Source organism: Blennius ocellaris (assembly GCF_963422515.1).
Source record: "Blennius ocellaris genome assembly, chromosome: 2".
NCBI lineage: Eukaryota > Metazoa > Chordata > Actinopteri > Blenniiformes > Blenniidae > Blennius > Blennius ocellaris.
Window position 1 is genome coordinate 16,012,461 of NC_137651.1, and position 25,722 is coordinate 16,038,182.

Here is a 25,722-nt window from a genome sequence, read left to right on the forward strand (position 1 = left end):
GAAAGCGTTAGTGACACTTTGAAAACTTGTGCAACATTTTTCTAGAAACTAATTATCTCAGCAGTGAGCGAGATGTGATTTTTCACGAACTTTGACTTTGAAATAGTTTCCGGAAGTTGCCGTCCACAATTAAAGGCGGTTATTATGCGAGCGGTGATTACGCTTCTTATTATTACGTGGAAGTTTTGCCACACACTTCTCTTCGGATCATACTGCAGACTCGTTCAGCCCGAGGCTGGACCAGAGGCTTCCAGGAGAGGATCGGACCACCGAGGATACATGTTTTCAGTCTCTTTGAGTGTCCAAAGCTGCAGGAGTGACTTGCTCTGAAGAAGAAACGCTGGTGTTGTCAATGGCATGCTCGTCCGTGTTTTTTGGCGTTTCCTTAAAGCAGCGATATTTTCTTCTGCTCTGCATTGCTGCTGCAGCGATCATTGGTTATCAGTTTAACAGGTGAGAGACACACGTCCACTCAGTTAATAGATCTAAGGAGAGCTGGGTTTGTGCACGAATACTCTTCCTCTCTCACTTGATATGTCAGTAATTTGTCATGGTCAAACCCCTCCTGCACCTTGCTTGAACTGATTTCCCCTTCGGTTTCATTTGCTCTCTGTATTGTCTGCTTGTTTGCAAGAGTTCAACCAAGATCTTCCAGAACTTTGACCTGCTGGTCTGTGACTGACACGTTTGCATGGTGTGAGGCGAGATCTCAGCCTGTCAGAACCTGAGATCTGCTTCACTGATCAGGAGCAGACTGGGTTAACATGCTGCCATACCTGCTTAATTCTGTCTGTAAAATGATGTCCTCCTCTCCTCACATCATGAATATCACGTCAAAAACAAAGCAAGACACTTCTCAGATGTGATTTGCACCTTTGCCTTTAGATAATCTCACTTAAATGATCATCTGATCAAGGTTTTTAGTGTCAAAATGTGATCCAATGTGAAACATTGTATGATTTGATGTCATCACAGTTCTTATGTCTTCATGTATCATTTGTTTGACACATTTTCAAAGCACAAATAAAGAAATGTGCAAAGTTGTCAGGTTCACACTTCACCAACATACTTTAATCTTTTGCTATTTTAATGTCAAAGGGTCTCAGATAAACCTGACTCTTGACTCTCTTCCGTCAATTAAAACGGTTCCTGGGGTCGAAATCTTCCCATTGAAGTATTGTAATGAATGCTCTCCAAAGGGTTAGTGCAGTGGTGTTACCTTCTGTTTTGATTGCGCATGGATGCTGTTCTTAATCCCCTTTTATTCTGACCTAGATTTTCATGGTCATATATCCAGCTTCAACTGGTGTCCAATCCAGTCGCAGAAGCCCACCCCGTCTTTTTTTAATTACATGCTGTCTTTTCCCCCCACAGGAGCCGCCCTGCCGTCAAAATGAATCGTGTGGAAGGTCTGAGGGCCGACTCATCTCACTTCACTCTTGAGGGGAAACCCTTCAGCCTCCTTGGGGGCTCCATCCATTACTTCCGAGTCCCGAGAGCGTACTGGAAGGACCGGCTGTTGAAGATGAAGGCCTGTGGCCTAAATACTCTTACAACGTAGGCTCACTTCAAACTTAGAGTTGGTTGAATTTACACCAATGAGGCAAAAACATTGTTGTGAAGTTCACTGTGTTTGCTGTCAGAAGAGTCTTTACCCATTGAGGGTTGGTTGATGGTTTTCTATAGTATCTAGCAGTTTAAATCTAGAAAGTTGTAGGGTGGGGTCAATAATGAACCTTTGTCAGGCCACAACACTGTTCTGGAGATGCTCTCATGCCAGCTATCACAATTTAATCCTTTTCCAATTTCCTCAAATCCTTTTTGCTTGTACATTTTTTTTTCTGCTTCCAGCACATCACATTTGAGAAATGTATGCTTGATGCAGATGCTATAATGAAGAGATAATCAATGTTGTTCACTGCATCTGTCAGCAGTTATGACATGGCTGATCAATACGTGTCAGCCTGATGTATTAAATGGTAACAGAAAGTTTTGCTGGAGGCTTCACAGATCAGCCATCTGAATATATTCAAGCATGACAGACGTTTGTAATTATTTTCTTATTTGGAAGAATATTTAAAAAAGTGTCTCAATTGGTTGCTGTTTAAAAAAAAAAAAGATAAAACCACTGAAAACGTTTCATTTCAGGTATGTGCCGTGGAACCTGCATGAGCCTGAAAGAGGGGTGTACAACTTCGAGGATCAACTGGATTTGGAGTAAGGACTGGGAATCCGTTATCGTTAAATCCATTGTTGTTATTCTTGTGAAGTCCTGCAGGTGGCACTGCAGCATTGCAGGAGAACTTGTCTTTACTCATGGGGATATTTGACATTGCTGAAAGATGCAAGTCTGCCTTTTAATAAAAAAATGTTTTTGAAGAATTGGCTGAGCTCTGTCAATGACTGTGATTAAATATTGATTATGGTTGCATTGATCCTTCAAAGGTGTTAAAGTAATACTGCGGACCGATGTCATCCCACTGGGTTTGAGAGCGCGACCTGAAAAATGAATTGACGCATGTTATTGAACTGAAGCGTCATTTCTAATTAACACAGTCTTTAGTTAGAATGGAGAATGATTAACTGTCTTTTCTTCATATTATCTGGAGTAAACTGGATGAATCGATCCCACTGGCATGATCTTTAACACGCTGCATCTCTTTTGTAGAGCTTACCTTCGTCTTGCGGCCAGTTTGGGCCTCTGGGTGATTCTGCGTCCGGGGCCGTATATCTGTGCTGAGTGGGATTTAGGTGGCCTCCCCAGGTAAAATATATATATATTTTTTTTAAATCACAGTGCCACGGTGAAGTGTCCGATTTTATTTATAGATGTTTTGCATATGCCTTACAGCTGGAGTTACATTGTTCAGCAGCAAGGGTGAAGAGTAATCCTTTAAATTGGATTGGAAATGGATTTTGCTCAGTTCAGGTAATCTGTTAGTTTTGCGATGTCTTTGCTGTAGGATAAATCCATTAGACTAATCTGAGAAATAATTCATGAGTACGTCATGTGAATTATTCAAGTGTTTGCCCAGTTTCACCCGCTGTGTTTTGGTGCTCTGTCTTACAAGGATTCACATACAATGCAACCGGACTGTCAAGCAGGTCATTATAAGTATAGAGGAGGACATCACAACATCACAGTGGTTGGCAATCTGCAACAAGACGACCCCGGTTCGTTTGGGGCCTTTCTGGGTGGAATTGGGTTCTTAATCCGGGTTTCCTCTAAGTTTTTCCGACAGTTCAATGATTAAGCAATGGTAGGTCTATGTATATAAGGGATGATAAGCTCATTTCAGTTCATATGCCATACACAGTCGTGTTTTTATCTTAATTGAGCCAAATAAATCATAAGCTATACATACTGACAACTCCATTGTATGTCCTGAGTTTTAGTGCCATAAAATATCAGCAAAAAAAACCCCAACTTTACATTTAATGCAGGTTTTACAAAATCTTTTCTGGAAAATTAGACATTCTCCCTGGAGACTGATTTGGGAGTGTGTGAGGATATGCATATTATTTTCACAAACTCAACCTTCATCCTATGAAGCTTTGAAACTCATACTCTTTTTCTCGCAATAAAACTAAGAAATAGACCCACAGTTTCATCACTACTCTCTTGGATGCACTTTGGGTCTCAAGTGTTGCTTAATGGCCGCTCAAACATTACGATCCCCAGTGAATAAATTAGAAATAGCAGGTATTGCTCTTGAAAAACTTATTGCAAAGTCATTCCATGGGTAAGACTGAATCTTTTTGCAGGCTGGTTTGGCGCCATTGAGCCGCCTGTTTATCAGCCCTGCTTTGGATTGTCGGTGTGAGTGTTTGTCTGTTAGTCCAGTGATAGACTGACAACCTGTCCAGTGTGTATTCCTGCCCTTTACCTACAGTCAGTTGAGAATTGCCATTCTCTCTGTGACCCCCCCCCCCCCCCCAATAAGGGTATAAGAGATAGATGGAAGAAGAGTAGAAGACAATATATGTATCTTATGTTTATTCGTTCTTGCTACAAAGACCAGCTGAGATTCAGAAAACTATTCGAGAGCACGGTTATGAAACCTGGCAAAAATACATCCCCCGAAAGGTCAAGGTCATTCACTACTGTAATCAATACAGATTAAGATAGGTAATCTGGTGATTTGTGGGCAGGGGAAGAGAAGGGGAAGTTGCTTTTGGAGGCAACCCGACCTTGGGGAGTGTGAGGTGGAGGTGATACTTTACTGATACTCATCAAGCCAGCGTCTCTAGGGACAGATGAAGCACGAGTTCCTTTCCTCCATATTTTGACAATCGTGCTTTGTTTGGCGTGATGCGTTTTGGAACCTGAAGAGAGTGCACGGCACCGTGCTCCAAGGATTACATTTACATTTTTGCTGCAATCTGATTTCAGCTGGCTGCTGCGGGACGAGAACATGAGACTGAGAACGACCTACTCAGGATTCACCGACGCAGTCAACTCCTTCTTTGATCGACTCCTCAAGAAAGTCGTGCCACATCAGGTAGACTTTGTCTTCCTTCTTCAGAGTCCTGAAAATTATCGTTGAAGGGCTGCTGACCTGGGAAAGTCAAAATCTATTTGTCAGCTCCCCAATAGAGGGGAAAATGTACAAGTGTAACAGCTGATGATAAATAAATACAGTATCTACCTCAAATGATAGGAGCAATTCTTATTGGTATTTTATTCCAACAGCAATCAATCTAACATATTTTTAAGATCTCTGCTTTGTTTGAGACAAAGCCTGTGGAGGCAGTGAGGGGACACACAACAACTCCCGGTGAATCATCTCCGCATTGTTGACGGTGGTTCTCATACTTGCATCAACTGTTCAGCTTGTTCTCGGCTTGTTCACCACCTAAAGTGAAGGTCACAACCCACGCTGCGTGTTTTTAGTCCGTACCTTTTTTTTCCACGGCCGCCACGTTTTTCTGAAAACGTGGGGAGGGAGTGGCAAGAGCAGGGAGGGAGTACGTCAATGCAAGATGTAAATACGTACGCCACGCTTTCCGTGAGCGCTTACGTGCATCATACGTTGTACAAGTGGTAAGTGAGTTGTAGATGCTTACAACACAAGATCGCCGTGCAATTGCCACGTTATCCTATGGAGGCCGTACTTACACGTACTGTTCATGTATGATGTCCTTACTCACTTGTATGTTGTAAGTGCGTGCAAGTGCGATGAACGTGCCAGATAGAAGACTTAGTATAATCAGTGAATTATTTGTAACATTTCAGTAACCTAGGATAAATAGTGATGTATTTATTACACACACAGACACATAGTTTAAAATCGTGGAGGGGCAAGTGAAAAAAAAAAAAAAAGTAATTACATTTCCAAATAAATACGAGCAATCCAGAGCGACTTGTGTTGTTTTCATCTTCATGACACATTCTTTGATGCATTTTTTGACCGATGCAATAAATCCATTTGTGGGAATGATTTTTGATAAAAAGTTCTGCTGGAAGCTGTGTATAACAGCAAATAAAATATTGGTATAATGTATAAAATCCGATTCCAGAATTAGATCAAAATAAACTCAACTTATTAAATAACTCCCTCATTCTTCCATATCTGAGTTATGGTGTGGAAATATGGGGAAATAATACGTTGATGATGATTATAAAAGTAAACTAATGAAGGGTGAACGGACAACTTATCCTGTACAATGTAGTTTTACATATTTTGAATTTATATTTTATATATATTTCATATATCTAGTATTTGCCCATATATATTTAGTATAGTATCACATGGCTTTGTTTCTCACGAAGAATGGTCGTTTTTGCGCACAGGACGCCCACTCCACCCCAAAACTGGGTATACACGCTCCACCAAATGACTGTATCAGTCATATTTAAACCATGTCTTTACACCTTTACAGAGACACTTTGAAATCCAATCCTTCAAATCAATGCAAGCAATCAAGGCACGTGCGTCACCCATACAGGGGTGAATCCGTAGCCTGAATGCAGCAAAAGTTTCTCACACACGATAATTGCTACGGCTTGTCTGCGTGCTCCAATCCCCCCAAAAAAGCCACATTTTTGCAAGTAGACAGCACGCACCCGGTTGTGACCATCACTTAACAGTGTTATCTTTGATTGGTGGTCGAGGTGGTCAAGAGCTTCCTGCCAATCCCTAATGCGTGTCTTCTATTTATTGGCTAATTAATGCACAGTACTCCAAGGGTGGCCCAATTATAGCAGTGCAAGTGGAGAATGAGTATGGCTCCTATGCTAAAGATGAAGACTACATGCCTTTCATCAAAGAGGTAAGAAGCACGTTTATAACTTTTTGAGCATAAAATTAATTGGTAGGTCATAACGGGGAACCCGTTTTGTTTAGTTGGCTTAACAGTCTCTGTTTCTGCCAGGCGTTATTGTTGAGGGGCGTCACAGAGCTGCTGCTGACCTCCGACAACAAGGAAGGACTGAAGCTCGGAGGCGTGAGAGGAGGTATTGTCAGACTGACAAACAAGCCTGTGTACACACGCACACACACGCGCACACAAGGATGCACATTATACACTGTGTTGATGGTGAGTGTTGTATGCAGTATGGTACCAAGGGCATATCGGTGTCATGCAACTACATTTCACAACCATATTTTTGACACAGAGGATCCACCGCATCAGTAAATTCCCTTTGCACACTGGTAGAGATATGCTGGTAGCATTGCTCACCCTTGTGTAACTATTGCTTTAAAATCTTACATGTGATTGTATATTATATTACTGTTATTTATTATCTGTTATTGCCACTTCATTAACATTGTTCCTGTAGCTACAGTACGGGATCCTCTAGTGCAATTTATAATGATGATTCTTGAGAGAATTTCGGTTTATTACTGTATTTGTGTTTGTTGTTTGTTCATCTTTCTTAACCATGGCTTGCAGTGCATTGTATTGGCAACGTTGTGGATAGCACATACCAACAGCCTCCAATAGTGCATTGCTTTTTTAATATTTGTCAATTAAAGGGGAATTATGTTCTATAATTTTACAGTTATTGATTAATTTTGCTAATTGTTTTAACATTTATTATTATATTAATATTTGATTTCTTTCCTGGGGGCAAGCATTGGAAACCATCAACTTTCAAAAACTGAACCCAAAGGATATTGAATATCTGGATGAAAGACAAGTGAGTCAGAACCGGGTCTCCATAATTTTCCTTCAGTGTTTAGTTAATTACCTGCAGACGTTATTTAACTGAGCAATGAATCGGTATTTACAGTGTCAAAAAATATTATGTGAACGTTTATTGTGTTGGTGGAAAAACGGCGAGTGATTCACTTTTAATAACTGGTTGAACCTCCTTTGGCAGCAATCAATTTAGCCAAGCTGCTGATCAGCACTGTACAATGCCCAGGAGAAACTTCCGACCATTTAATTATTGTAAACTGCTTCAGCTCATTCATATTTTTAATCATTAACAAAGGAGTTACTTTTTCCTTTAGTAGATGTTATATTTGTACATATTGAGGTGAAGCATTTGATTATACATTACTTGTTACCATCATGTTGCATTTTATTTACAAGAATACCCAGTAAGGTTTGACTGAAAATACACGATGCATCTTAAAGGGAATAGTTTTATTATACTTTGGAGAACATTTTCAAGGGTACGGTAGTCACTATAGGCATAAAAAGAAAAGGTCATTCAAACACGTTTTGCTCTGCTGAGTGTGTTTTGCCCTCAAAATGTTTACACTGCCAGCAGGATTAAAGCATTCTTTTCTTCACGAAGCCCCACAAACCTAAGATGGTGATGGAGTTTTGGTCCGGCTGGTTTGACCTTTGGGGCGACCTTCATCATGTTTACACTGCTGAAGGTGAGACACTACTATTTTTGTCTCGTAAATATTTACCAAGGTGTTTTCTTTCGACAGATATACATGATCAAATCAGGTATTCACATGATGGTGAGATGAAACTGGTTCTTAATGCTGGTTAATTTCAGGCAGAGATTAGACAGATTTTGTGCTGCAAGCTACTATAGAGCCTGAATGGAACATGGACAGTCTTCAGGGTAAGAGATTTGACGCCTTAGAGTAAGAAAGACTTGAGAAACTTGTTTGACTAAAATAAAATATCCTCTGTGCCAGTGGAAAGACTGTGTAAGGAGTTGTGAGAGATACATTAATGGAAGATGGTCTTCAGCTTTCACTCAGGGCACAAGGCCCACTTTTAGACGCGAGACTATATAGTCATCTCTTTCTTATTCTTGGGTTTTGTTGGCGATTTCTATAGATTTCATGTGTGGCAAGTTGTGAGCCAAGTGCCACTTCCGGTGCACGATGGGGAGTTGTAGTTGCACCTTTTAATTCCCATCTGCTGTCACACACACACACACACACACACACACACACACACACACACACACACACACACACACACACACACACACACACACACACACACATACACACACACACACACACACACACACACACACACACACACACACACACACAACACACTTCCCCTGCTCAAGTCACATGACAGCGGTTTGCTGCAATATTAACAACTTGCTGAAGATGATAAGGTCAAATTATATCTTTAACTGTCTCTTTTGGAAATGTGAATTCAAGAAATAATTTAACTTCAAAATATTTGCATTAGCGTGTTTCTTAGCAGTCTTGGTTATTTTGATATTTGTTGATGTTTAATGTTTACCTTGTCTGGCTTTTCTTAACTCGCCGCCCCATCGATTGTAAAACAATTACAATGAAAACCTTTAGTTCCAACTCAAAGTCTTGTTATTGCTTGATCTTTTATGATGTCATACAAGCAACCTTTTGCTCTTGAAAATTGTCATTTTGGAGCAATTTCAGGCTCCTTGATGTAAAAAAGTGTATTTGCATCGAAAAAAAAACCACATTGTCAAAAGTAAAAGCATGCTCAAAGGGGTGTTCAAAACATTTCTTTCAAATGAACCCATTAAAAAAAACTGACTGCAAGGTTAGCTGTGGAACTTCATTCAGAAAATGAATCTATTTGAATTAACATTGTATTTTGAGAAAAGCAGGGTAATGCCGTTTTTAGACTACTTGATTGTTTTAATAAATAAAGTGTAGGAGCTGTGTGAAGGTTACCCTAAGCACAATATTGAGTGCCCATATAAATGCCAAAAACAATATTAAGTATATGTACAGGTGATGTAAGAGTACAAGAAAAATGGAACAGTTTGTCATTCCTGGTTTTTTCACAGTAGCATCATTTATTCATTTTATTCATATTCGTAGTGTTCATTGGATTATTCTTGTGGTATATCGCAAACTCGTTTATCGGAATCCATTTAGACAGGATCACCTTATCATGCAGTAGCTATGGGCCCTAAACATATTGGGAGTCCAAGGATTTAGTAGTAATACTGCTTCCATATAAAGGAGCCATTGGCTAACTCAGAGGCACGTTATAGTTGACATATGTGCCTTATAACATGGGCCACATGCTGCTGCCACCAGGGTAATATTTTCAGGCTAATGTACAGTTTTGACATGAATGATGGCACCTTTTCACAATTGTAAAGATTAATGGCTGTCACACACTCCGGTATCGCCGTCTCCACTGCTCTTAGGAACATCTTATTTCAGACACGCAGTGCAGAGCCTCAAGCCTCCTTTTTACTCGTCATTCCCAGCAGCCATCCGCATCTTAACAAGAAATGTTCTTGAAATGAAAGGAGCAGCCGTCGAGGTTCCTTATGTGTTTTTCTCCTCGGTGGCAGAGGCAAGAGGGAGAGAGGGGAGGAAAAAAAAAAAGAAAAGGAAAAGGCCCTCACCATCCAGAAAGTGTCACAGCTATGAAATGAACACTGGAATATTCAGCGGGGATTCATGTCCTTGACAGTTCAGTGCTCTGCAGACTGCTGCACGCCCGGCAGTTGGTCACAGTTTGTGCGAAACCAACAGAGTCCGGCTCTGTCAGTCACCCTGCCCAATTGTTATTCACCGAGGCTCATGCCCTTGATTCAAATCATTAAACCCAGTCCAATTTTGCTGCTGAGGTTCAATTTGAATACTTAATTACTTGCCTTACTATGTTCACTACAAAAATATAGGTGGCTAATTTGTGCGTGGCGGCAGGCCACTTTCATGGGTGGGAGCAGTGGCCTCTAATGAATTCTAGTAGCATGTAATAGGATGTGTGGCTGAGGTCCGTCGGTGTTTCAATTGAAATGGAATTGAGGCCAATAGGATTACTGAAGTAGTGGCTCCAGCTTGTTAAAGCTGAAGTCAAATAGATTCTCCGGCTCGTGTATGTCACACACCCCCCCCTACCCCCCAAAAAATAGAAATAAACACAAAAAAACACCTGCATATCACACGTTAACTATTTAGTCATGTAGAATTAACTTTCAATTAAGTTTTTTTTCTCTTCATTTTCACAGACATGCTGCCCGTGGTCACTGCAATTCTCGATAAGGAAATGGCCATCAACCTCTACATGTTCCATGGAGGAACGAACTTTGGCTTTATGAATGGGGCACTCGCTGTGGGATTACCGGCACCTAAACCCATGGTAACAAGCTATGGTATGAATAATGAATCACATTATCTCCCGCACTTGTATGTCGTGGTGAAGTAAAGTAACTCCTGGAACCATTCAATAGAAAATATGAGAATAGTCTTATCCATGTTTGTTTCTCTTTTGCTTTATCATAAATACAACACACAACAGTGGTTGTGTATCGATACTCACTTCGATACTCTCACTGAAAATGTCTTCCTGACTTGGATAAGTGAACAGAAACATCATTAGGATGTTTATTGCACTTCTAGATGCTGCAGTCCCTATTTATCTGCTTCTCCCATTCTGAAAGTGCTTGGAAATTTGAATATGCAGTGCTCACAAATGCAATTATTACCTCATGAAATGCATGAGAAATCTAAATTGAACATGGTACAATGGGTTTTATTATCCGCCTCAAGGGTGCTTAACATTGTAATGACCTCGCTCCTCAGAAAAGAGGAGAATTCCGCGCACGACTCCTTCGAAAGGCAAGGCCCACCTCTGACCTTCAGTCGTCTTCATACCTGTGTTTACGCCTCCTAATGCGTTTTCCCCCCTCCTTGCCTCAAAAAGACGCCATTTTCTGTCAAGATAAACCAGAATGTGTCTCGGCCCATTGCTGTCTCAAGATGTTTGATAGGGAAGCACAGTGAAAGCATCTGCCACGGTAAGAGGCATCCCTGCCTCTCCCTGGTTCCCCGAGTCTGCTGTTCTGATAGCGCATTATCTTTCAGATTACGATGCTCCATTATCCGAGGCTGGGGATTACACCTCCAAGTACCATCTTCTGAGGAATTTATTCAGCCGTTACCACAGTGAGTGTTGTGTGTTGCTGTTGAGAAGGGCCTCACATTTTATTCTGTTTCTCTTTCTTCCCATTCTGAAATGAATGCTCCTTGCGGAAGCTCTTGTGTGTGTGTGTGTGTGTGTGTGTGTGTGTGTGTGTGTGTGTGTGTGTGTGTGTGTGTGTGTGTGTGTGTGTGTGTGTGTGTGTGTGTGTTTTTTTCCATGCACAATTTTGAGATCTTCAGTTACTACCGATTGTGAAAAATCATACGTTTGTCATTGTAATTTACACATCTCGTAAGACATACCTTCTATAGTTACGGCCAGAAGTCACAAGGGTTTCGTGGCCTGGACTCTTTGTATTTTTTTGTGGCACCTTTTGGATTGAATCCAGCACAACAAAGTAATCATTCACCCAGTGCTGCGTCAATTGAAGACAGTTTGAAAGGCTGCCTCTGTGTGATTCATCCTTGTGTTTTGTAGTCTGCTGAACAATGAGCAGTGGCCTGGATAGAGCGAGTCTGAGAATGCTTTGTGTTCTGCTCCACAACCACAAACACATGACCCAATTCTTTAATTAGATCAGCTTGATATTTTATTATTGCTTGGTTGTCAAGTCATGTACATTGTGTCAGTTGCTCTTTGCCCCTTGGGCTTGTTTTTTTTGTGTGTGTTTTTTTTGCATATGTTTTGCATGAATTCAGGCTCATCCGTCAGAAGTTAATTATTAAAGTTTGAAAATAGACTGTGATGCATATGCTTTGGGGTTTTGTTATTATTCCTCATCTGTCAGAAAATTCAAGGATACAATATATGAAATTTGTGGGAAAAAAAGCTACTTGTTCATTTTCTCTGTTCAGTATCTGTGTACAATCATTACAAGAGCATACTATTAATATCCTCTGTTTGTCTTTAGGCTTTTTTAGACTGGAATTATTCATTCTTAGCCCATATTTTCTAACCATATATTTAGGAATATCTTTGCATATGAATGCAGTGGAATCAGTTTAGTTGTGATACAAGTTAAAGTAGATTTATTTGTCAATAGCAGATTTTCGGTGGTAACCAACAAACACAAAATACCCTTTTGGAAACCTGTGAATTGTGCCTCATAAAACCACAGACTATCTAAGTGCCACTAGTTTCAAATGGAGGTTTCAACCTTCACTTCTCATCAAACGCAGAATTGATTTCGATCTTTATGGCAAAAAGATATGGGGGGGCACTACTTTTGAGAAAAATACACAAAACCCCAAGTATTATATTTATGAATTGGGTCATAAATAAGTTAAAAGTTCTGTTTAAATAATATTTTATGAACAGGGGAAACCAAATTGTCAATGCAGCACATCATCTTCATTATTGGAGACTTTACTAAGGCAACTTTACGATTCAACCCACCTACTGCAAAACATGGTGGAGGCACTGTTATATAGTGGGGCTGCATTTCTGAGGTAACAAATGAATCCAAAATATACATTTTGCTTAGATGTTTTACACAGTCAGGAGTAAAGATTAGACAATCAGCCATTTCACACATTCAGCAGCACAAATAAAGTGTTTACTGTTGTGAATGGACCTGCAATTAATTGCAATCTAAATCCAATGCCAAACATTTGGAGAAATTTTGAATTGGCAAAGTGCTTCACAAGTGTTTTGAAATCTATCGAAATATAACTTTTCAAATCAATTTTTAAAAGCATACAATTCATTTGACAGATCATTTTCTGAACAATCGTGTCTCAAGTCATCACACAAATTGTGTTTTAAAGCAGGGCAACTTTGATCATTGTGAGAGTTAAAAAAATTACATTCTTATTAACAGATGGCCAAGTTGTGATGAAGAACTTCTACCATAGGAGCAGATCCTCGCGACTAATTCAATGAGACGGACTGATCATATGTCTCTAATTTCAATCAATATTAAAATATTTCAATCAATACTCAAAATTAATTAATACTTTAGGTTTGAGTCATTTCAAGTGAGAACTGGTTCAAATGCACCTAAAAAGTACCATCATCCTATTGTGACCTGTCTAATAATTCATACGCTTTTAGGAAGTTTACTTGCAGGACTGAATGTCTTTTAAAGGCATGTCGAATATCCAGTGAGTTTTGCAACCAAAACTAAAGTTATATTTCAAGCACAAATATTTGAGTTTTATTTATTATTCTTAGTTTCTGAATATACTTGGCATTTCAGTAAATAGTGTGATCATACAAAGTGTATTCATTTGAATTTGTTTGTTTGGATGATTTGATACTTCTTGAATTGCACTTAATAACTAAAAGTGTGCCCTGTAAATGAGCAGCAATGTTTTCAACAACTGATAATCGTTTTGAACATTAAATGAATAAACAAATAAATAATAAAGCTCAGAAACGGCATAGTTTTCTTAAAAATAAGGTGTGAAATAGGCAAATAAAATAAACCAAGGGTGAAAAGTCTGTTCCATCTTGCTCGGTTACATAAAATCCATGATGTAACAAAAGCCAGTGGTTTATAAGAAGTTGAGACAACTATTCAGAAGAAAGATGTTGACCATCATCCTCAACAAAGCCTCCCTTAAGTGACCTCGCTGCTACCACTTGGTGTGAAAGAAATGCTGCCGACGCTTCTCCAGAGGGACTGCTGGTGCTTCTCCATGCTTTAACACCTTTAAAAGCAGTTTGAGGCCAGAGGAAACACTGTTAATCGTTGTCAAGCGAGTGTTTTGTCAAGTGAAGCACAGGCTAGACAGGAAAATGGCCACAGACAGCTTCCACTGGACACCTACATGACTGTTTTTGAATCTTTCTTTCGCTGGAAAATACTAAATTGTATGTTAGTATAAGAAAGGAATAAACTAATCAGGTTTGGCCAGACATGCTTTTTTTTTTAGGTTCCATAACTATTTGTGTATTTTAATGAACTATTTGTAATTTTAGTAAAAACCAATATGGAGTCGTTTGTGACACCAGTGTGAAGTGATTTTGTAGATGGCTTTCAGGATAATCTATTGGGATTAACATTAGTGTTGTTTCACTGCAAGAATGTTTGAACCTGTTGGCCAGTTGTTCAACTTCATGCTTTTTATTAATTATATTTGACTGTATGTTTTCCTGTTGGCTTTTAATTTAATGGCAACTGTCAAATTTAGACGGGGGAAAAATATAACCCCCCCCACCCCCCTACATATAATCTTTAATTTGATGAGATGCAATGGTTTTATTTATGGAAAACATCCTAGAAATATCGCTAATTCCATATTAGAATTTAATTAGCATCTACTTATAATATATATGATGTACAGTATATGTTCAGATCGTATCAAAACATATGCTTTATGCATAATTTTAATGCATTAATACGTGATAGTCTCATGTGTATGTGCAGGATGAAACAACCTGAAAGCTACACTCAATTTCTTTCTTTTTATTAAAAAAAACATCTTTTATTTTTGAAGCTCAGCCTCTGCCTGATCTGCCCTCTCTCCGGGAGAGGCGAGCGTATCAGCCTGTTGTCATCCAGCAGCAGCTCTCTCTGTGGGACACTCTGCATTTCACTGACAAGGTACGCTTCAGCCGCACACAAAGCTCCATGATTGGAGGCAAAAAAATAATAAACGGTGCCATCATCTCATAAAATAATATTCTCCTGCAATGCCTAACCAGGTTATTTACAGGCAACTGGGGCAAGGAAAAAAAAAAAAAACCTACTGGAGGTAATTTAAGTAAGTCAGAAAAAAAAGGTGCTCTTAACAAAACAGTGGTGTGTTTTTGCACTGAATGTTTTCCTGCATCCTTCTGCTTTAGTTATCCAAGTCTGTTGTATTGTCAGATGTATTTACAGTACCTGCACTTCCGGCAAATACTCCTCATTGCTGCACATTCATGGTCTAATCTGTGACATTTTTCAACATTTTATTTGCAGTCTGAATCCCAATAAAGTAATTTGTATGCATCTGAAACACCTTTTTCAAATCTTACCTCTGACCCTTCTTTGATTGACTAATATTGTCTGTTCAATATTAGTTTGCTCAATGTTTGGAGGGAGGGTGGTTTTTGGTAATGGATAGATGTATTTTAAATGTATCACAGAAGAATGGAACTCTAAATGATTAATGCTCTCTTCTGCTTAATTACTTTCACCATAGGGAGAGATGCAATATATTTCCCCTGCATAGTAATTAAGCTAACTAAACTAACCAAACATATACTTTATTAATCCTCTTGGGAAATCCCTTTTTGTTCCACATTGATCCATCCTATTGCGGATGCGGATGCGGCGGTGCGGCTACATTACAGCACTCCGGGGAGCTGATGGGGGTCAAGGGTCTTGCTCAAGGCCTCAAAGTGGTGACCTTTCAGCTGTGGGATTCAAACCTGCAAACCCCAGATCCTAAGTTTACTTCTATAGCCTCAAGGCCACCACTGCCCTCAAAAGAGCTGCTGTATAGCAATACTAAGTAAAAAAAAAAAAGTGTTACCTTTCACACATCGAGAGGGAAACTTACATTAATAAATTAAACTCCCACACATCACATTCCTTGACATAAGTTTTATTCAAACCTGGAGGTATACAATTGTGTTTGGTAACTTTTTTTTTTTTTTTTTTACTATTTGTTACTCTTAGATCTGATGTGGTGTGTTTGAATGTGAATTTAACCCCGTAGTATCATGTTTATAGAGTCAGCCTCATTGTTCAATGAGTGATGATGGTCCTTGCGGATACTATTTCTCAGTAATTTACACATAGTTTCCACATACTAGGGCCACTGCTCTGTGAGCCATAGTGGTAACCTGCCAGCAGTGGGATTTGAACCTGCAAACCTACAAAATTAAGCTTGCACTTCTCTTTAATGTCTTTGCCTGGGGCTGGGGGGGGGGGGGGTCAAACATAAGGACCACAGGCCTAAACCGGTTCATAAGAGGTTAAAATCCAACCCTCAAAACCACCAAGCAAATCATAGACATTTCAATGAAACTATTGATTTTTAAAACATAAAAAAAAAAAAAATAGAAGTAGACACAACACAATACTTAAACCCGAGCTGAGATATTGGTGATGTAGCCATGAAAGATCGTTTGCTTACAACAGCATTACTCTCAAATCCTTGCTGTCAGGGTGAGTTTAGAAAAACATGCATAATGCAACACCTATAAAATACATTTATTGGACATTTCACTGTATTTTGCACCATGTTAAGATTGGAGGTTTTTATTTTTTTTTTGTAGAAGTTGTTTTAGCGATAATTTCTGTATTCTACCTGTCCAAACCACTCAAGAGGAAACTTGGGTATACGTGGCCCCAGAACTAAAATGTGCTATCATGTATTGCTGGAGTTAGCTCTGCCTACATTAGATGTTTTATGACGTTTGTCTTCAAAATGAAAAGAAAAATTGATTTAATGATTAATTCTTCACATGATGGCTTAAAATACTGCTTTATTGCCTCACCATCTGTGCTGAGCCGATGTTAATAAAAACAAAATGACTTGGCTTATGTTCCTGAAATTTAGAATCATTTTCTTTTCTTTTTCTTTTTTTAAAAGAAGACATTAAAAAAAGATATTTAAAAAAAAATTAAAAAGGAGCCTTAATTGAAAGTCTGATTGGCCACAGCATGCCTCTGTAGTTCAACACAAAAATCAGAGCAGGGAAATGAATGAGTAACGTTGCGCTTTTAATGGCAAAGCACTTCTGAGTGAGACATTTCCTCCCTAACTACCCCAGTGGCCTGTGCAGGGACCAGCAGTAATCAGCTCTGTGCAGCTTTATGACTGTAAAGCAGATTGTTGTGGAAATAAAGTCTGCCTGCAACAGGAGAAGCTCCCCGTGCCAAGAGGAAAAAAAAAAAAAAAAAAAGCACTTCAACAACAACTTGTTTGGATGTTGTTGTCATGAATTCTCGCTTCCGTGTCCACCGCTTCTTTTTGAGCACAAGTGTTCTTCGGTGGCATTTATATTCCGAATCAGATGCAGCACGTCTGGCAGTTGCTTACAACATTAATTATTCACTCCCCATTGCAATAATTTGCTTCCCTCGGAGACGACAATTACTTTGCCCCCGACTAGCCACACACCCTCATTTACGCTTTCACCGCAGTGGCGTCAGAGACCGAGTGGGCTGTCTGACTTTGATATTGTATCTGTGTTCAGAGCTTTGTGGTTAATTGTGTCATAGCAGTGAGTGTTTATTGCCTTGTGAAAAGCGTATAATGCACCTCCTAAGGGTACACAAGAGAGCGTTGCTCAATAAAAGAGTTGCTCTGAACGGCCGACAGGAAAGCATCATTAGGTTTGATAAATCATCACTGTGCATTCAGTCATTCTGAAAATGGGAGAATCACAAGAATCAATTTGCCCGGATAGCACTTTTTTAATTAAATACAGAGAACTTTATGGAACAATTTTCAAAACATTTCCTAAAATGTGACTTTTCAGCTGCATATTGAAGAGTCCAGCGCGCAGCATTCGGGCTCCTTCTGTTAGCAGACGTAGCAGACGGTGTTAAAATTGTTTTTATCGGCATGCAATTGAATGAAACAAACAATTGTTGCTGCAATGGAGAGAATATCCTCTTCTGTCTTAGTGCAATCTGTTCAGTTTGTCCTCTAAAGTTTCATCAGCAATTTGTTTTGTTTTTCTTTGTTGTTTTTTTTCAATATCATGTAAATGAAGGCGAGCTCAATTTGCTTGTCATCAGCCAAAATGCCAATCTGGTATTCTTATAGATGTGGTGTCTTTATTTGTACAACAAACATTTAGTACCATCAAGGACATGAACAGCAAAGAAAACCTTTCAGATGGTGTCAATCAGGTCTGTCAAAATATCACATTTTCATTTCACAATTACCAAGACCAAAAATATATAACAATAGCAAGACACTAATCCATCATACAATCTGTCAAATTCAGCTTATTAAGACTCTATTGTGTGTTTTGGGGTATTTTGAGATGTTTTGACACCTCCTCCCTTTGTTGGTGTCTTAGTGCATCCACTAGCTGTGTATCCAGAGGTAGCAGATGGTGCTAACTTGGCATAATGGAATGAAATCTATGGAATACAGTAGCTTCAGACAGCCACAAGCTGTCATGTTTGCATCTTTGTCGGATAATAAATCCTAATCAAGAATATTTAAAATAACTTCTGCAGTACTGTAACTTCATTAAAAATCCAATATGGTTGTTAAAGGTTGGAATTTAAGTCTTCAGACGGCTCTGAAGCTATACAATATTGCTGGGCTGGGAACAATGTTTAAAATACTAATAGAATGTTAATTGTGTCAAATTTTGACAGTTTTTCCTTGTTTCTTTGTAAGACGAGTCACCCAAATTAAAATTTACAGAGAAAGCAGTTGGGATGAACTTTCACTATTGAACTAAAACTCAATGAGCTGCATTGAAAGAGAAGAGAATTTGACAAATTGTACAATTTAAACAGAGAAGTATTAATATATTTTCCCTTTTTATAGCCCTTGAAGTCAGAGAAGCCGGTGAACATGGAGAATCTGCCTGTCAACAATAACAATGGACAGTCGTACGGCTACGCGCTCTATCAAACTGCCATCGCCAGTGGAGGCGTCCTCAACTCAAAGAACAACGTCCGGGACAGAGCCCTGGTGAGGACTGGGAAGCACAGACGCCGACACGGTGCACCCACAACAACACTTTGAAACTTGTATCTGTGAGAACATTTGCACCCGCAAAGCTGCAGTGGACTTGTTAAGAATCTCACCCCCGATTAATGTACTTGTGAAGTACAGCTAACGAACCGATACTCTGTGACCAGCCCCGGGAAGCATCCAGAGACTGTAGTGAAAGAGTGAATGGAGTGCAGGACAACTTACTAAATTCAATAATATTCATGCTGTCTATGGAGTAGTGCTCGTTGCTCCAGCTTCACTGTTGCACTCTGTTTTTAGTTCCTCTGTGTGGCCCCATTATATGGTATATCATATATCTTACCTGTTATGTGCAGTTACTCCACTTTCACACACCATTGGCATTTCAGTGTCTTCTTCAAAGATACTTGGTAAGGCGATTAAAGTACCAACCTCGGAACGTTGAGGTGGCACACACTATTAAATGAGCCACAGGCACCCCATTTAAATATTCTAACCAACAGTGTATTGAATTCTGATGTTTCTTTTTCCATGTCGCCCTCGAAAGCTTTTTGTTTCTTTTCTTTACAGGTTTTTGTGGACAAACATTTTGTCGGTGTTCTGGACTACCAGACACAAGAACTTGCAGTACCAGATGGGAAGGTAACCAATGAGCGTGTGTTTAGTTTTTTAGTTTTCAGTCTGGAGACTGCTGTTTCAAAAAGAGTAAGACGTGAATTGTTAACAGGCTGATAGTTTTTTGTTTTTTTTATATATATATATTTCATTTTCGTTTTTCAATTCAACAAAATTTACATGATAATACAAATGACATTTTTTCAAGTGGAACACTGCTATTAATTGCTGAAACACATCTTCTTATAGAAAGTTGGGAATCAACAATGCAGACCATAGCTCTGTACCCATTGTCACACCCAAGTCAGGCTCCCATTTCTCCCTTGTTTTATGTAAACCTAGTTTTGAAGCATCATCCATCAAGAGAGAATACATTTTACAGATAAGACGAGGCTGATTAATGTTTGTGGTAGGAAGGTCTTCGTCTTCATCCAACAGCAGATTTTATAATGACTGTTTATTTAAGCAAATTCACATTATGAACTATTATACGTATTTCTTGCCTTTCTCGTGGTTCAAGATCTGTTTCTGTTGATGAATCTCGTCATTTTTGGGTGGCGTTGCTAAAGCGTCATGTATTTTCTTAATACAGGGAAAGAGAACTCTGAGTTTACTGGTGGAGAACTGTGGACGGGTGAATTATGGGAAAACCCTGGATGAACAGCGCAAAGGTACAGCTTGTAGATGTTGCAGTGATCACACGTTTGTCCGAAGACTGTCAAAGAAACTACATAACCTGTCTACTAAAGTTCACGAAGAAGCTGAAAGCAGCTTTGCCCCACCTTTCAGGTCTTGTTGGAGATATCGAGTTTAACAAGCAGCTCCTGCGAGACTTCATTATTCACAGTCTGGATATGAAGCCGGGCTTTGTAAACAGGTTTGTGTCGCTCAATTATTATCCAGCTTCCTCTCTGTGTTTGTGTTTCTCCTGTCATTACTGCAGCCTGCCCCTGATTCGCCGTGGCTGATTATCGTGCAGCTTAACACAAGCAAAATGGGAACATGAAAGGCAAAACTCAGAAACCAAAGCACACCCTTCTAATTCAGTGTCAGACATGTTAAATTACAAGCATTAAAAGTAGTTCATAATATGTTCCCATTTGCAAAGGTGTCAAATAGCCAGAGACTGCAGAAACAGCCGTCTGCTATTAATCACCTCAACAAACAAGAAGGTATTGAATGATACTTAATGCATAAAAAAAGTAATTGAACAACTTACTGTCAAAGACAGATCATGCTTATAATTATCAAATGAGAAATAATCTAGTGATTCACTTGTGGAAAAAACAAAAATGAACCATTGTTGTAATCTTGGCAATAAATGCAGTGATTTTAAATGGGAATAAAGTACACTTGCAGGGAACATGCATTTGTGGGATGAGTAGCAGAGCTGAAAGACCCGTGAAAATGCCAAAGCCAAGCTGTGTTTCCGGCCATTTAGAGGTGTGTCCTCTAACGGTAGCAAGTTGCTGCAACTTGCTGAAAATGTCGAGCCCCGAAGCCTTGTCTGAATGAAAGTTCCAGATTCATACCCGAGGAAGGACTTTTAATCTCGCATCATGGCAACCTTTTGAATTTACTTAAAGGCCAAATACACCTGATAGTGTTAGCAAAGCTGAATAATTCTCCTGTCACCAGTGAACAAACTTTAACTTGACATTTACTGTGAATAAAAAAAAAACCCAAAAACTAAATGTATGCAGGATCTGATGTTATGTTTTTTTTCCCTTTTATAATAAGGATGCATTGGTTTTATATAGAACTTTTCTTGGCACTCAAAGAGACTTTACATTGCATTATTCATTCCATACTCAATGGTGGTAAACTACGTAGGTAGCCACAGCTGCCCTGGGGCAGAATGACAGGCAGAGATGGGAATCAAACCTGCAAACTTCAGGTTGAGAGACGACTACTCTACCAACCGAGCCATGACACCCTTCTGGATCAAATTAGCAAAAAAAAAAATCTACCTCAAGGTAGCAGATTTTGTCTTTCTTTCCACAGACTTGAGAAATCAGGCCGCTGGGCGTCAATGCGGCAGCAATCCTCATTCCCAGGGTTTTTCCAGGGCAGATTGCATGTAAACAGCTTTCCAAAGGACACCTTCATCAAACTCCCCGTGAGTAGCACAGACGATGCAGCTTTCAGTGCAAACCACCTCATTTATTAAACTGGAACATCACAAAGCAACAACACATATTCTGGATGTCGTTTGGACGGCTGTATTCAAATTGTTTTTGCTTAACTTCTTTGTTGAAATAAGAGTTTATGAATCTGCTGAGACACAACTGTCAAGTTTGATCTCTTTCAAACAATAGAAGCAGAGAAATTGCATTATGAGTTCTGAGATTGTCTGTACAAATGTATATTGTGTTTGTCACTACTACACCTCAGCCGTATGCCTAACTGCACTTTAATACCTTATTTTCAAACTAAACATTATGAGGATTTCCTGACTGATATAAGCTGAACAGACACTCGTCACCACAGACTTTGATTTTCTGTTATGAACATTCACATCAGAGTTACTAGTTCAGTTCAGGACATATGTAATTCATCAGGTTTTTACTTCACTCTGAATTGCTTTATATATATATATAGTTTATATTATTTGAAATCATTCCTCTATTAAAAAGAATGATATGATGATGATGATTAACTTTTGTTTCCATCATCAATTTCATGTTTCATGTTAATTTAAATATTCTTTAATACACATCTGAAATGGCCCTTTCAGGCAAAGCTCTTCGAGCAGTTTTATTATAATTCTTTACTTTATTCATCGGATAAATTTACACAGTAATACAGTAGAATTGGATGATTTGTTCAAAGGTCCTTTAAAAAAAACGGATTTGTTTTTTATGCAATTATGCTAAATACTATTATTTGTAGGATAAGTCGAGTGGTAGTTGACAAGGGTAACGAGGAGTTAAGTGCTATCATCAGCAGCAACCCAGCATTCACCAGGCCAAAATTACAAATGCGATGTTGCTTGTAGATATAAAAAATGTTTTTCCTCTGTTCCTTTTCTTTTCTCGTTGGCATTTTGTGTTCACAGAGCTGGAGCAAAGGTGTCGTGTTCATCAACGGCAAGAATCTGGGACGCTATTGGACCATTGGCCCTCAGCAGACTCTCTACGTCCCTGGCCCCTGGCTTCACAGGGGGGACAACCAGGTAGTAATATGTGGTTACCATTTAAGTGACTGTAATTGTTGCTGACATAGAAGTATAATAGTGTAAAAAAGAAAACTCTAAAACTAAAACTAAAAATCTGTACTCAAACTCTTTCTGATATAGGTACAAAATAAAAAGCAACATTACTCATATTGTTATCCATATTGCTGGTGGTGGATCTGCATATATTTAAAACATTCTAGCTATTGTTTTAAAAACTATAATTGTCACTATAGTTTACTAGTTTTTGTTTCAACGTTTATTTGTAAAGCAGGTGTGGTGGTTTTGGACTTGTTTTAAATTGTATGTGTATTTGCAATGTCACAGTTAAGACTAAACAAAGTTTGACTGTGTATCTGATAATTAAACTGTGTAGAACTGACGTTCGAGTCAAGGTAAAACTATTTATTGTTAACCTGTTGTGGAAAAGGTAAAAACCTTGAAAGTGGACTAATGGAAAACTAAACGTCTTCAACATCTTCAGCACATCTTCAACAAAAATACAGAGTTTCCAGCACTTTTGAACTGAAAGCCTTATATATCCATTCAAAAGACTTTTAGACCCTTTTTTTGAATCCAGTTTCACACAGTGTAGGGTCGTGGGGCATTGGAACAGCTCATGAAGGCAAAAGGCAGATGACGCCCTGGACAATTCACCAGTCGACACAGGGCAAACCCAGACAGGCAGACAATCACACACATTCACACTGATCAGTGTTATTGGGGTAATTTGAAACAGCTGTAAGTTGTACAGCTGCTTGTACAGTGTATCTCAACCTGGATGCTTCGGTCTAAGTTTCATCAAACAACTTCAGATTTGGTTACATTTGCAAGAAATGAAGAAAGTTCAGAAAACCTGATCATATCAAAATTTGGTTCAACTTTATTCGAAAATATTCTTATAACTTCAGTCCATCTATTTTCTATTTATTCTGTAGGTATTTAACTTCACATAGTCATGAGTTTATGCATCTAAAAATCCTTCGAAGCTCATTCATTTATAATGTTTCAGACTGTACAGTCTGATCCTTGGCATTCTTAGATTGAGATACCCTGTGCACATTTTATGTTTTGTATATGACCTACCTTTCACATCCACAAAAAGTACAACCCCCCCTCCTCCATTAAAGTAATATAAAATGTATAGGAGCTCTTCATACATTTCTTGCATAAGCCCCAAGCTAGATTCAGTATATTTCTGAATATCTTCTTCTTGCCTTTTCTTACTTTCTTTCTCTGTGAGAGGGGATTTATTGATACCAGAGCTCAACCGCCTACTCCACAGCATCCTTCCACGACCTCGGCTGAGCTGGTATGTTTTGCTGTGTCACAGGTCATCGTGTTTGAAGAGCAGGAAACAGATGGCAAGATCCAGTTCGCCAGCAGCCCTGACTACGGCATGCCTGTGGATGTCCAGTGAGAATGTGAGGTGGGAGAGTGCAGGGCATACTCGGGAGAGGAGAGTGATGGGAGAGTGGTGTGAGTCGACACAGGGGAGCCCTGCTGGGAGCAGCATCCAAACAGGCACCGCCGCCGCCCTGCAGCACTCAAAAGAGACATGTGTCAGTGAAGATAATATCAGCAGTGCAGCTGAGTTTAAACTCCTCTCAGCAGCTTTTTTTTCTCCCCCACTACTGGCCATGTTTATAACATCTTATTGAATCCTTTCTATCCATCATGATGCATATCTGGACACACACTGGAAACTTTTCTTCTATTATATTAGTCAGTTTCTTCTTCTAAAAAGGCGAAATTCATCTGCTGCGCGGTGACTGTGTAGAAAAGTGCAAATAAAGCCTGTGTAAGTAACCAAGGCCAAGGAAGCTTGTGAACTTGCTTTATTTATTCTGAACACTGGTTACTTTTCAAATTTACCTTCTGGTGATATGCTGTGAGCCTCTCCAGAGGGAAAAAAATATAAGATCAGAAACTGTTTGAAGATCTGTTTTCATGTTTTTTTTTTTAAACTCATCTACTGCATTGGGTGTCTGGATGTCATCACCATTTTTCCTCTTTGAAGATTGATACCACAGTGAAGCTGTGCTGTCAAGTTTGTGGATAAGCATTTCCAGCAAGTGGCAAAGTACATTCTGGTTTGGGGAGGTTGACGTATCTTTAATAGGCAGCACCTCCAGCTTCTTGGGGTATTGGGATGAAGGATGCTTTTTGTACATTTCACATACATGTACAGTATATGTCCTATGCTCAACGGGCCCAGTTTTGACCGTTTGTCTTCAGGAAGCTGAAAAAAAAAAGCTCACTCCTCTTATCCCTGCTGATCTGTTTCTGCTGGTCAGTCTGAAAGGGTCTCCTGCCCTACTGCTTCACTGTGCGCATCTCGCGCTGTATAGAGAACATGCAGGACCTGCAGAGGGTAGCAGAGCACGTCATAAACAGACCGCTGGCCCCCGGTAGAGCCGTTTAGTGACCAGCTTCAAAAGAAGGCCAGCCGTGCCTTCCTCTCACCTATTTATCTGTATATTTATATTTGTTCATTTCACGCTCCCAGCTGGAGCTGCTAACCCATTTCCCCCCCTGAAATAATGATAAAGAAATCTAATCAAGTAGTGTGAACTTGCTCGTGTCCCATTTGGATGTGTGTGTGTGTGTTTCTTACTGAATTTTATACACACTTAATTAGTACATTTATCTTTCTTTACAGCTTTGGTAGGAGTTTGGACAGAGAATAATGTCAGTTGTGAATTTGCTGATGGAACTTTAAAGTATTAATTCAAGTTAAAACCAGTTTACTTAAATGGCTAATTTAAACAGGATTCATTTTTCAATAAATTGTGGGGCTCCTATTTAGGCAGTATCTTCAGTTTTGTGGAACTTGTTGGAAGTAAAACGCAACACTTCCAGCTGTAGCCTTAACATCTTAACAATATGTTCTTTAAAAATATCCTGAGCCATTAGATGTGGAGCCATAACCCAAATGTGTCATCTTTCAGATGACATGACAATGTCAGAACGTCATATATAGCCAAACTGTATGGCTTTTAATTTGAGATGAACACAAAA

The 25,722-nt window shown here is 39.2% G+C and overlaps 1 protein-coding gene across 2 annotated transcripts; it reads left to right on the forward strand.

Moving 5' to 3' along the window:
- Positions 1-352: 352 nt before the first annotated feature.
- Positions 353-24,503, forward strand: LOC308136024 (beta-galactosidase-1-like protein 2; the record flags this gene model as incomplete). 2 transcript variants are annotated; one of them, XM_080504217.1, is made up of 18 exons in its annotated part: positions 353-453; positions 1,375-1,557; positions 2,149-2,217; positions 2,669-2,764; positions 4,394-4,502; positions 6,181-6,273; positions 6,376-6,457; positions 7,080-7,144; positions 7,751-7,835; positions 10,397-10,540; positions 14,751-14,857; positions 18,762-18,908; positions 19,482-19,553; positions 20,119-20,197; positions 20,316-20,403; positions 21,531-21,645; positions 22,585-22,701; positions 24,035-24,503. In XM_080504217.1, 18 exons carry the CDS (start codon positions 353-355, stop codon positions 24,119-24,121), a joined length of 1,839 nt encoding a protein of 612 aa, XP_080360343.1. In that variant the 3' UTR covers positions 24,122-24,503. The 2 variants fall into 2 exon arrangements, with proteins under 2 accessions (XP_080360343.1, XP_080360344.1); XM_080504218.1 differs by lacking the exon at positions 2,669-2,764.
- Positions 24,504-25,722: the final 1,219 nt, after the last annotated feature.